We start from the raw sequence: 13,981 nt of genomic DNA, 5'->3' as shown, positions 1-13,981 counted from the left end.
ATCTCTTTAAAGGCCAGGGAATAAAGAAACCATGAGTAAAAAGAAACATACCATAGATTCATATTATGAGAAGAGTGAAGATCAAGACAGAAATTCTGAAGAGGACAACATTGTCAACAAACCCACATCTGCAACATCAAAAGGGAATATGAACTGGTCTGAAGCCCAAAAAGCCTTCTTAGAAGAGCTCAAGAAGGATTTTAAAAGTCAAATGAGAGAGGTAGAAGAGTCCTTAAAAAATACAATTGGCCAATTGGAAAAAAAGTACACTGAAGAAAACAAGTCCCTAAAAACACAATTGGCCAATTGAAGAAGGAAGTACAAAAACTAACAGAAGAAAACAATCTGTTAAAAACTAGAATTGGACAAATGGAAACTGTCTCTATGAGAGAGCAAGAATCAGTCAAACAGAAACAAAAAAATGAAAAAATAGATGAAAATGTAAAATACCTCATATAAAACAACCGACCTGGAAAATCGATCAGGAGAGACAATTTAAAAATATTGGACTACCTGAAAATCATGATGAAAAAAAGAGCCTGGACAGTATCTTTCAGGAAATCATAAAGGAAAACTGCCCTGAAGTCCTAGAACCAGAAGGTAAAATAACCATAGAAAGAATCACCACTCACCACCTGAAAGAGATCCCAAATTGACAATGCCAAGGAATATAATAGCAAAATTCCAAAATTACCAGATGAAAGAGAAGGTGCTGCAAGCAGCCAGAAAGAAACAATTTAAATATCATGGAACCACAGTCAGGATTACACAGGACCTTGCAGCTTCTACATTAAAAGACGCAGGGCATGGAACATGATATTCCATAAGGCAAAGGAGCTTGGAATGCAGCCAAGGATCAACTACCCAGCAAAAATGAGCATATTTTTCAAGGGAGGAGTGGATATTCAACGAAATAGGAGACTTCCAAACTTCCTGATAAAAAGACCAGAGCTCAACAAAAAATTTGATCTTCAAGTAAGGACTCAAGAAGCATAAAAAGGTAAATGGGACAGAAAGATACAATATGTTGTTAATAAGGGGGAGCTGTTTACACCCCTACAAGGGACTATGACACCTGCAACTCTTGAGAACTGTATTGTTATTACACCATGTTAAAGAAGTATACATAAAGGGGGTGGATATTAGTTGACTTTGATGTAATGATAAAAAAAAAATCTAATCAAGGGGTTAAATGGATCCAATAAGTGGATTAGTCTGATCTTAGGAAATGTACTGAGAAAGGAGGAGGCAGACAAGGGTAAATTACATTACAGGAAAAGACAGAAAATCCTATTACACCAGAGGGAAAAGGGGGGGGTGAGCATTGTTTGAACCTTACTTTCATCAGGTTTGCTCCAGAAGGGAATAACATAATCAGTTAGATATAGAAATCTAACTTGCCCTACAGGCAGAAGGAGGGAAAAGTGGAAAGAAAAGGGAGGGGGGATAGAAGGGAGGGAAGAAGCAGTAAGTGGAAAGGGAAGAAAAGGGAAAGGGATGATAGAAGGGAGGAGAGACTGAAGGAGGCAGTGGTCAAAAGCAAAACACTAGTGATGGGGGAAAAGGAGAAAGAAGAAAGAAAAGCATAAACAGGAAAAGAATGGAGAAAAAGATACAGATAGTAATCATAACTGTGAAAGCTGAATTGCTATTTTTTTCCTCCTCTGTTGAGTTTTGTTTCCTCTTTCTGATGGCTCCTCCTATTGGTTTTAATTTTTACTTACAACTTCACTAATGTGAAAATATGTTTAATAGGAATGTAAATGTATAGCCTATATCAGTTTGTGTGCCGTCTTGGGAAGGAAGGGGGAGAAAAATTTTAAACTCAAAAGCATACGTAAGTGATTGCTGATAAATGAAAATAATGAAAATTTTTAAAAAATGACATAATTTTTAAAAATTTAAAAAAATAAAAAATAGGGCATACCATAATAAAATATTGTATACATTGTCAAAAAAAAAGAAAAAAAAAGAAATAGCCAACACATGTGAACTGATCCAACCTTTCTGAAGAGCAATATGGAACTGAGCCCGGAGGCCTATAAAACCAGGCCTACCCTCCAACCCAGCCATACCACTACTAGGTCTGAAAGACATCTAAAAAAAGGGGAAAGGACTTATTTATAGAAAAATACTTAGAACAGCTTTTTGGTGGCCAAGAATTGGAAACTGAGGCAATGCCCATCAATTGGGGCATGGCTAACCAAGTTATGGTATATGAATGTAGTTGAATACTATTGTGTTCTATGTTAAAAATGATGAGCAGGTGGATTTCAGAAAAACCTGGAAAGACTTGTATAGACTGATGCTGAGTGAAGTGAGCAGAACCAGGAGAACATTGTACACAGTTAAGAGCCACGTTGTGCGATGACTAATATTGACAGACTTAACCCTTCTTAGCAATACAAAGATCTCAGACAAGTACAAATGACTCACGATGGAAAATGCTCTCCACATCCAGACAAAGAACTATGGAGTCTGAAGGCAGATGGAAGCAGACTATTTTCTCTTTTTTGTTGCTGTTTTTTGTTTTCTTTCTTATGGTTTTTCCCTTTTGTTCTGATTCTTCTTTCACAACGTGACTGATGTAGAAATATGTTTAATATGAATGTATATGTAGAGCCTATATCAGATTGCACGCCATCTTGGTGAGGAGGGGGGAAAATTTAGAACTCAAAATCTTATAAAAGTGAATGTTTAAAACTAAAAATAAATTAATTAAAAAGAAAAAAGAAATAGCCAACAGGGAAAACAGAATTAAGAGGGGTAGGGAATGGCTTCCTATAGGAGGTGGGGTTTTAGCTGGAACCTGAAAGAAGCCAGGGAGCTCAGTGGGCAGAGCATGCCAGTCCTGGGGGACGGCTGGCCACAGAGAATGGCTGGAGCTGAGGGATGTAGGCTGAAGAAAGAAAGAAAGGCCTTTTAAGCAACAAAATAGTGATGACAGCTCTTTCTGCTGCAGCAAAGACCTGGAAACAAAGTAGATGTCCTATGACCCTGAACTGGAATGACAAACACAAAGAAATGCTCTTAAGGAATAATCAGCAGAGTAATGTGGAGGAGTGTGAGGAGAGCTACAAAGACTGTCATAAGGACGACAGCAATGGCCACAGTCAGAATGAAAGCAGTAAGCCCAACGTGGCCACGTGGGACCCCAGCACAGCCCGGCAGCCTCACTCCCTATCTCTAGGGGATAAGGGAGGGCAAACAAAAGGCACTGATCTAAAAAGAATGGGAAGCGAGGTTGGCCAGTCAGAGGAGGCGAGCCTTCTGTGCATGGAGCGCTCCATGTCCTTGAAGACCCTCAGCAGAGGGCTCTCTCCCCCAGTCCTCCCAAGGCCATGCGCTGTCTCCCCCAAGAGCATGGGAGCTCCTGGAGGGAGGGGGCATCCTCGCACCCAGCACCTGGCCTGTGATCAAGACTGACGTCAGATGATTCAGAACTCACTTTGTGGGTGAGACCACCTCGAAGCAGAACCGTCTCTCCACATCTTCACAGTGCTTCACGGTGCAAAGCCGCAGGTCTTCAACGACCACCGTGGGAGTGTCCTATGGGAAGAAAGCACAGCACAAGCTTCTGGGGCAACCGAGCACTGGACACTCATTAAGCCAAGCCCTGAGTGACACAGAACTGCAGAAGGTGAAGCAGAACCAGAGGGGTCTCCATGCTCCCCCTCCCCCAGCGCACACCTATGGGAGTCTCCACACCAACAGGGATCAGCCCTCAGCCTGCTGGCAAAGTCTGAGAACAAGGTCTGGATTCTTCATTTTCCTGTCGTACAAGCTCGATGTCCTCCTTGTCCCTGCCACCGTGAATCCCCTGCCAGCCCACTGCCTCTCTCCTGCCACGGCCACACGTCCTGACCCACGGAGTCCCAGACCAGCCTTGGGAAGGCTGCCAAAAGCAGGCGCCTCCACGTCCTTTCTCCCATGCTTCTTAAAATTCTGCCATCTGGCTTCCAACTTCCATAATAACTGAAACCACTCTCTCCAAAGTCAGCAGTGATCTCTTATTTGCCCAATCCGATGGCCTTTTCGCAGCCCTGGACATTGGTGATGACCCTCTTTTCTCTGTTTTCATGACACTGCTCTCCTAGGCTGGATTTTTATTCAGGTCCGTCCCCCCCGCCCCCTCGCTAACCACAGGGGTCCCTCAGGACTCCCTCCTGGGCCCTCTTTTCCTTCTACATCACTACATCCTGACCTTCCGGCTGGCATCTCTGACTACCTAGTCAGTATCTTTCACTGGATGTCCTGCACACATGGCCCAAATGGAGCTTGCGCTATCTTCCCTGTCACCCAGGCTCACACTGGCATCATCTGATTCCCTACTCTCAGTCCCCAGAGCCAATGTGGTGCCACCTTCTAAGGAGGGGATCTTTGTAACGTCTCCCTAGTAAGTCTTCTCTCCTCAGACGCTGCCTCAGCCCTGGCACGGGCCTTCATCCCCACATGCACCACAATGCAGCACCATGGCAATGGCTGCTTGTGGGGGGAGGGTGGTCTGCCTGCCTCGAGCCTATCCCCTCTCTAGCCCTTCCTTCACTTACCTGTCAAAGTGACCTTCCTAAAGAGAAGCTTGACCACGTCACATTCCCCTGCTTCCTCTTCAACAAACCCTGCTGGCTTCCTGTCGTCTCCAAGAGGAAACAGAAAATCCCATTTTGTGTCCTAGCCCCTTCTGCACACTATTCGATTCTGTGACTCTATTGCCATTTCTCCCCCAGTTCTGGAATACTCTGCTCCCTTCAAGTCCCAGCTAAAATCCCATTTCTGCAGTAAGTCTTTCCTGCCATTCACACTAGTGCCTTACCCTGGAGATCACCTCCAATTTGTCCTCTGCCTGTGTATCAGCTGTACATAGCTATAGACGCCCTATCTCCCATGGTATTAATGTTAACAGCTAACATTTCTACAGCATTTACTACGTGCCAAGCATTCCACCATGATCGTGTCATCTGACCCTCACAACAACTCCGGGATGGAGGTGACATCACGATCCCCGTTTTCAGCTGAGAAAACCAAGGGAAAGAGAGGTTCAATGACTAGCCAAGGAGTATCCAGCTGGGCAGGGTGGGAGGACAGATCTGAACTCAGATCTTTCTGACTCCAGGAGGGTAAGACCCGTGCTTCTGCCTTTCCTTGTATCCCCAGTGCTTAGCACACAGTAGGCACTTCACAAAGCCTACTGACTTGATTTGACTTAAAAAGAGATTGTTGCTTTAAAACCACATCTTTGAAAGAACAAGAAACCTCTGACTAGCTCTGCTCATAAAGAAATCTGTATGGCCCCAGGCGGACTGGCAATGTGGCATTACCCTCTTGATCTGATCAGGGTCAAGAAGCCCTCGAGACAAGTCAGACATAGATATTACTTTTAAGACCTTCAGTACTTAGTCTATCTTCACTCATCAAACTATCTAGAAAGACACGATGTTGGGGTGGGACCCAGCGGGACCCCAGCCACCCACGCACTTTTGGCTCCCCTGCCCCGACACACACCATTTATCTTCTTTTAAAGTTACTTGGGGGCCCAGGGGGTTAATGACAAAGAGACAGGTCCCACATCCACCAAAATGTTTCTAGAAGCACTTTTTTGTGGTAGCAAAGAACGGGACACGGACTGTGGAACAAGCTGTGAATGTAATGGAATATTAACATTACTAGGGAGTGAGACATGGTAGACATGGTGACTAGAAAGAAGCACGGAAAGGCTGAGATGAACCAAAAAACAATCACACAGGGATGACGAGGGAAATGGAAAAAAACCGACAACAAAAAGAAACAATGCTGTGAAATGGTAACGGAGTGCGGCCCCAAAGCAGAACGATGAGGGAAAAACCTCGCTGCCTTCCTTCTCACACTGCAGATGATGCTGAACTCACTGGCCTTCTTTGGGGATGTCTGGGAAAAGGGAATGAAGCTCAGGACATCAAAGGTACATGAACAGAAAAGTTACCAATGAAAATGTAAAAGGCTTTTGGCTCTGCTCCTCCATTTGATGACCCATGGTCATCACAGAAACAAGTGACACACCAAAAACTGTCCTTTGCAACTCCTGAGTCAAATACAATTTGGTTTTTTCATATATCACATTTTGAACCTTTTTACTAGGAAAAAAATGTAACATAGGCTTGACTCCCCATCTAATGTACTACTGGAAGATGTGTGGCCCTGAACAAAGAGAAGACAAGCCTTTGGAAATGCACAGCACTTTCCTTCTTGATGAACAGAGTGACACCCACCTTGAATTTTTTCTGGTATACCAGCTGATTATTCTGTATTGAGAACCAGCGTCTAAACAAACAGAAAGCAATTTGGTTATTTGTAAACACAATTTATTTCATTTGCTGATCAAAATCACTTTTTTACTTTTGGAAAACTAATACAAATTGGCCCATAAAATTATGTTTTTAGAACTAAGTCATGACCATTTTTGTCAGTATGAGATGCATATGGCAAAACAGAAGGATAAAAAAGGGGGGGAAAGCCAGCATTTTTAAACTGCAGAGTTTAAATTTTGATTAAAGGAAATACAGTTACTTGAATTAGTTCTTCTGTGGCATATGAATTTCTACACTAACAAATATTATTCTTTAGTATTCCTATATTAGATACAAAAATTAGCATTGTAAAAATCACCCCATATTTTAAAAAGTATGTCTCCATAAGGAACCCCAAATAATAGAGTTTTTGTTTCTATTTTTAGTGTCTGGATGGAGATGAACATTGCAGAAGTGGGAGAGGGAGAAAGAGTGGATGAGAAGGCACTTTTATATTCTGTATCGCCCATCCACCACAGGAAATGTGAAATCAATGCTATTTTATGACTGCTAAACTTTTCTGCTGTAATGGAAGTGATGAAGGGAAGCAGACAACTCCTCACAAGCACTTGATCTGAGGAAACTGGAAATGACTCATTTTAGAAGTGAAATCAAGGCCCATCTGTGTGCTGTGCTCTATGCGTGTATGCATGGGGGGTGTGTGTGTGTGTGTGTGTGTGTACGCCCAGACACACTCCTCCCTCCACCCGCCCCGCCACGGCCTTCACTGATCAGTCTCACTTTCACACTGAACACTTCCAAACCGTAAGCTCAAAGTGAGGCGGCCTGTAAACCTTGTCATCCAGGCTGCTTCCTTCTGTTTTGTGCAGCAGTGGGTGCTGTACCTGCTCCCCAAAGTGCCTGTGATCTCCTTTAGAAAAAAGATTAAATATGGTCACATTGACTCATTCTGAGCTACAGAAATCAAAAGCAAAAGGGCCCCCAATTCTTTTGGTTTTATAGCCTCAATCAGGCCATTCGTTAAAGGAAGCAAACTCCTCAAACGTAAAAGCTCAAACATTTCAGTCATTTTACATAAGCTCCATGGAAGATGATCCCAATTCCAAACGTTAGTAATTAATCCACCAGCAGGTGGAAATTCTACCTTTCCATTCTGACAAAGACACCTGAAAGTGTTCAACAGAAACACTTTCAGCTCCTAGGAGCCCTTCAGTTATCCAAGTGAAAGCTGAGTCTCCCAGGCAGGGAAATCGTCTGTCACAACGTGATGTGCTCAGCCAGTCCCCTTCTGGCAGGCAGACAGCTAGTCCTTGAATCCTCTCCCCCCTTGTATCGCCTTTGCCATCTGATGAGACAGATGTCATAGCCAAGCATCCAGGTACAAGCCTGGTGTGTTACTTCTATGAGAAAATCACCAAAATGCAGGCTAGCAAAGGAAGTCATTCCAGGCTTAATCTGTGCTTCTGGTCACAGGTGGTTAGACAGGTTAAAGGTGATGCCTACACACACAAAAGAAAGAGCCCAGCCGGCCACACTGGAAAACATGCAATGGAACAAATCTCTGGAAATGATCAAACATCTGCACTCCATCAGGTACGCAGTGCAACCATCAGCTCCTCCTCTGTTTGCTGTATTGTCATGGACAAAAAGACAGTGGCTGAGGGCTCCTGCTTATTCAAGGCTTCATGGGAAATGTGACAAGCTGCCAAACTTCTGGTTATCTTAGACTATCCTTCTCAAAAAAAATCACAGATAAGATGGCTGCTGAGCTCAGGTGCTTGGCCCTCCCACAGGCAACAGTCTACACTAACTATGGAATTCTACCCTGATGTCACCTTGGCCCAGTCACCTGTGGGGAAGGCAGATTAACAAAAGTGATCTCACAGCCAAGCCAACATGAAAGGCGGGGTGGAATTGTTGCTCCTCTCAACTCCACATGAAGTGGTCCCCACCTCCCCCTCTTGGCTCATAAGCTGACTCTAGATTCTGTTAGGGAATGGACACATGGCAGGTCAGTGTGAGCATGTGGGCAGTGGCAGGGAAGAGGGGAGGTACACCAGGGTCCAGAGGAAATTTATTCTTTTTTCTTTTTTAAAGGCAGTTGGGGTTAAGTGACTTGCCCAGGGTCACACAGCTGGTAAGTGTCAAGTGTTTGGTCTGAGACCAGATTTGAACTCAGGTACTCCTGACTTCAGGGCTGGTGTTCTATCCACTGTGCCACCTAGCTGCCCCCATTCTTGACACTCTATACAATTCCTGGTCCTCAGAGTGTTCTCAATAAGTTAAGAATCCAGCCTCTAAAGGCCACATTCAACTGTGACCCAAACCTTTGGAAGGACAGCTTAACGCCACAATCTTCTATTTTCAGTGACCACAATGAGAGCCAAGGGCACGTAATATGTGAGCATCAGGAAAGTAAACAAAATCTGCCTAAGATAACTGTAGAATCAGCTTCAGTTTCATACCAGTGCACTCCATATGTAAGAAAGACCCGGCCTGGATTTAAGGCCATAAAATTAAATCAGCAAAATCAGATGTTCCTAGCTATTTTAAAAAACTATTAGACTACGAGGACTTTAAAATCAAATTTTTGGAGGGCAGGGACACAAAAGTGGACCGTTCACCTTCAACCCACTGGGATTCTTCCCTCTGTGGGTACTAGTCTCACAGCTATACTTGATGTCAAGAACAAAGATCAGCTTCCTGCTTCCAAACTAAGCTTAGTTCCAGCCCCAACAGCAAGATGTGGGGAAAAGGATGAGTTCATTCATGTTCTCAAGAGAGACATATCAGCTGAAAATGAAATAAACTTGAACGTATGCTAGCTATATCATGCTGATAATGTCAAATTCCATTTTTTTTACTCTTTTGTTTTTTTAAAGCAGATGATGGTAACAAAGGGCTCTGGAAACTTAGGTAGAAAAGGTAGAAAATATTTCTAGCCTCTGACCAAAGGGGCTCATGCTACCCCAGCACAGAAAACAGCCACACACAGAAACTTCCCACATGGCTGCCCTGAAGTGGTGCCAAGACTGGTCTTTCTGTTTCTGTTGGGGACTGGGAATGTAGAAAATGTTCTTTGCCAAGTTAAAAATGGGACACCTTGGCAGGGAGTCCTCCTAAGAGCTCTTCCATCTTGATTTTTCAGATTTGGTGCAAAAAGAGACTTTATCCATTGCAAGTAATCCATGTGAAATGTCAACGGTGGTTAATCGTGAGCTTTCTCATGCCAAAGGGAACACTAGAGAGGGTGGAAGGAAAAGAAGAAGCTAATTGGTACCTGATGTGATCTGGCTTTCTCCTGTCATGTGAAAAAATGGGGCAGGATTAAAACATAAGGGAAAGGTAGAAAAAAGAATGAAATGCAAATGAGCAAAATAAGCAAAGGCCGAGCATGATGTGAAAACCAAGCAAAAATGAGGCGACCGTCCGTAAGCAGAACGTCATTGGCCCCTGTCCCCACAGGTCACAACTGAGGACCCTCACTCGCACTGACCTCTGGCCCCTGGAGGCAGGCAGCATCGTGAAGCCTCCCTCCTTAAAGGCATGTTTGTCGATGAACAAAATAAAATACAGAGGAGTACAAGGGAAACCAATTCTAAGGAAATACAATGATCAGAATAGAGTTTTTCTAAAGTTTACAAGTCCCAGGTTTGGCATGGACAAATTCTATTCAGAGGATTCAGTAATTTGGGTCAAACATGACTGAACTCTTTTTTTTCTTAATCTAAAAAATGTATGCTACAAATTTTGAGGGGAACTCATTCCAGGCTCCTTCGACAGTAATGCACAAGACAATCCTTGACCCATGGCACGAAATTTCCACGCAGTCAGACCTGACTACGTGGTTCTGTCTCACTGCTGCCACTGGCACCCAGCAGCCAACCCCTCCCCATCCCATTCTTACTTCTACAACAGGAGCTTGTCTTTGTTATTTTTTGTTTGTTTGTTTTTGGTGAGGCAATCAGGGTTAAATGACTTGCCCAGGGTCACACAGCTAGTAAGTATTAAGTGTCTGAGGTTGGATTTGAACTCAGGTCCTCCTGCCTCCAAGGCCAGAGCTCTCCACTGCGCCATCTAGCTGCCTTGTTTGTCTTTGTTAAGATCGAAATGATGGGCTTCCCAGGGACACCTGTGATCAGGGGATTTGGGAATTTTTTCTGGATGCAGTATTTCTCTGCCATCTTTCTGCCTTAAGCTTCTCCATCTCTACCCAACCCCTAAAGAGCTGTCAAAGTGATGACCACACAACTAATCAGTCACTTCTCAAGAACCTCCGGAGGTACCCTCCTGTCCCTAGGATCAAATTCTCTCTCTTCCAAACTTCTCCTTCTGGTTTCTGGATCTATCATTTCTACAGGTTTTTTGGGGGGTTTCCAGGTCATCTACATCTCAAATTTTTAACATCATGTTTCTCTTCTGTTCCATTTTGTTCATGTATGTTTGTAGGAATATTATTTCCCCCCAGAAAATTGCCTTAGTTGCATTCCAGAAATTTGGGCATGTTTCATTTTCTTTCACAAAATTATTAATTATCCTTATAATTTGTTCTTTGCCTCATTCTTATTCATGATTTCATTATTAAGGTTACAATTGAGTCTGTGTCCTTTGTACTCTGTCAACTGATTCTTTTTATACCTTATGGGCTATGTAAGAAAGATTTCAGGGGGCGGGGCTTCCACAGCAGGATAAGAAATTCCAAGATCTTGTGGGTAGTCTCTCAGCCAATCAGAAAGTGCTCCCAACTTTTCTGTAAATAACTAGTTCTTAAGGAAGAGCCCTGGAGGCTAAACCAGTTGCAAGCAGCCAGGTTCAAGGACAGGGCCTCCACCTGGCAAAGGCTTTTCTCCACAGCTTGCTTGATAAGCTTATTGAATATGAACTGACACACCCCAAGGGCAGAGACAGCCGCCATTTCTGAACATGGAACCCATGAAGTAGGCAGAATTAACAGAACATGGACAAACATGCAATAGGCTGTCCAGGAAGGCTGTAACTCAGATGAACTAGACCAATAGAAGCCCTGATGGGTGGAGTATGGATCTTACTAAAGGTTTAAAAGTTGATTCTACCACTGAACCAGTACCCACGTGCTACTGAAGTGTGTTGTGCCCACTTCTCTCACGAGAAGTATAATAAAGACTTTCTTTCACTCATTCACTGTAGTAGATTTTTGTTTCAGATTTTTCTAACAGGCTCTAAAAGAGTGTTAACTCTTTCAGTCTTTTTACATTTGTTTGCAATATCTCTGTACCCTAGTACATGGTCAATGTTAGCGTAAGTTCCAAGTGGTGCTAAGAAATACACACATTCTTTAGCAGTCCCATTTAGAAGATGCCATGACATTGAACTCTGGTTTCTCAATTCTCTATTTTCCCCTTTGCTTATCTCTGTTAGACCTGTCCAAAATTGAGATAGGGATATGGAAATTTCTAGCTATTATTTTATTACTATGTCTTCCTGAAGTGCTAAGGCATTCAGAGCACACAGGTTTAACACTGATATTGGTTTGCTGTCTCATTCCTTTCAGCACGTTGTAGTTCCCTGGTTTCTCTCTTATAAAAGCTTGATTTTGCTTTGTCCAACAGCATGAGTATAGATCTTGCTTTTTTGGATTCAGCTAATATATAGCAAATTGTGTTCTAGATCTTCACTTTTAGTCTGTGTCTTTGCTTTTTTAAGGGGGGTTTCTCTTAAGTAACAGGCTGTGGCCTTTTGTTTTCTTATCCAGTAGGCCCCTCTTTTGCATTTTACTGGATTGCTTAATTCATTCATATTTAAAGTTAAGAATAGGGTTTCTCTTTTTTCTTCCATTTGTCTCTAATCCCTCCCACTGGCTCTCTTCTCCTCATGCTTATAGTCCCTAAACCCACCCCTCTTTATTTTCCCTTTCCCTAATTTTGGAATTTTGCTTATTAGTTCTTTTCTTTCTTCCTTTGGTCTAGTTATTTAATTATTACTCATTTTTTTCCTTTTCAGTTAAGTACTCAAATAAAACACCCATTCTTTTCTTTCCCTTCAGACTGTTTTTGTTATTTTATTTTTTGGGAGGGAGGAGGGGCTAGGCAATGGGGTTAAGTGACTTGCCCAGGGTCACACAGCTAGTAAGTGTCAAGTGTCTGAAGCTGGATTTGCATTCAGGTCCTACTGACTCTTGGGCCGGTGCTCTGTCCACTGTGCCACCTAGCTGCACCTTTTTGTTAAGTTTTTTAAAAAATTTATTTCTGTGCTTTTTTCTAAAAATGATTGTTCTCTCATTCTCTTTATTATCTTCCCTTTCTGTCTATTCTAAATTTTTATTCTTTGATTCACGGTCTTTATAATTCATAGTCTCAATCCAGTCCTTCTCGGGTCTCTATATTCCTCATGGAATTCATACTTCTAACATATCCACTTTAAGTTCCCTCTTTTAAACAGTTTCTATGCTGTTGACTTGATGATACAGCCATTCCCCCCCCCCCTTTTTTGTGACTTACTTGTAGAAACATCCATTTCTGTAGTTGAGAGGATATCATCCCATGGAAGTAATTTTCATGCATACCTGACTGTGTACTTCATTACTACGCTTTGCACTCTACATGATCATCCCATTTGCTATGAAATCTCCTCTCTGAGTCTATGCTCCCTACTCTTTGGAGTGTCAGGTGCCTTCAGGAGCTCCAATTTCCCTTCTCCTGAGGTAGGAAGAGTGGCTGCTCTATGCATCAAATCCATGCATATTACACTCAAGGAAGGTGTTCGTGTCCTTTTATAGACCCTCTCCTCCCCCACGGAACTGTCTTTCCACAAGATTTCCCCTTTCTTTCCATCGGTTTTATCCCTCAAACCTTTTAGGGCTCCCTTTCCCCCAACCTCCTCAGATGAAACCTTTGACTCATAATTTACAGAAAAAAAATGACACCATTCTACATGAGCTCCCTCGTCTGCCTTCTTCCTCATCTCCCACTGCTCAGGGGCTGTCTGCCCCCTCTCCTCCTTCATCCCCATTTCCCGCAATAAGATGACTTTACTCATGATCAAGGCCAACCCTTCTACCTGTACAAACGATCATTTCCATCTCATGTCCTCCAGAAGATGGCCCCCTTTGTCATCCCCACTCTTTCACTTATTTTCAATTTCTCCCTCTCTGACGGCTCCTTCCCTACTGCCCACAACCATGCCCAGGTCTCCCTCACTGGACTCTTCCATCCCTGCTAACTATCACCCTACTTCTCTTCTGCCCTCTGTGACTGAGCTCCTTGAAAAACCACCTGCAACTGGTGCCTCCACTGCCTCTCCTCTCTGTCTTTTCTTAACCCCTTACAACCCAGCTTCCAACTGTATCATTCCACAGAAACTGCTCTCTTCAAAGTTATCGGTGACCTCTCCTCCAACGGCCTTTTCTGTGTCTCCACTCTCCTCGACCTCCCTGCAGCCTTGGACACTGTGGGTCGCTCTCTCCTCCTTGACATTCTCTTCTCTCTGGGTTTTCAGGACACCTCTCCCCACCCCGCCTCCCCACTCTCTGATCACTCTACTCTGCTGGATTCTCCTCCAAATCACCCTCAAACTATGGGTCTCCCTCAGCTTGTCCTGGGCCCTCTGCTTTTCTCCTTCTACAGCACTTCACTTGGTGATCTCATCAGCTCCCATGGATTTAATTGCCATCTCTACTTATCCTGCTCCAATCTCACATCTCCAAGTGCCTCTCAGACATC

The 13,981-nt window shown here is 43.4% G+C and overlaps 1 protein-coding gene across 1 annotated transcript in view; it reads right to left on the bottom strand.

Annotated features, from left to right (window-relative positions):
* The window catches only part of ACAP2 (ArfGAP with coiled-coil, ankyrin repeat and PH domains 2), a 127,111-nt gene that overhangs the window by 34,329 nt on the left and 78,801 nt on the right, over positions 1–13,981 (bottom strand). The window contains exons 11-12 of the mRNA XM_078147493.1: positions 6,246–6,297; positions 3,449–3,549 (exon numbers count right to left, since the gene is read on the bottom strand). Of these exons, the coding sequence (XP_078003619.1) occupies positions 3,449–3,549; positions 6,246–6,297 (153 nt within the window). The remainder of the gene's footprint in view (positions 1–3,448; positions 3,550–6,245; positions 6,298–13,981) is intronic.

Source organism: Phascolarctos cinereus, unplaced genomic scaffold, assembly GCF_003287225.1.
Source record: "Phascolarctos cinereus isolate Bilbo 61053 unplaced genomic scaffold, phaCin_HiC Scaffold_7;HRSCAF=346, whole genome shotgun sequence".
NCBI classification, from domain to species: Eukaryota; Metazoa; Chordata; class Mammalia; order Diprotodontia; family Phascolarctidae; genus Phascolarctos; species Phascolarctos cinereus.
This window is presented reverse-complemented; position numbering and strand designations above follow the sequence as displayed.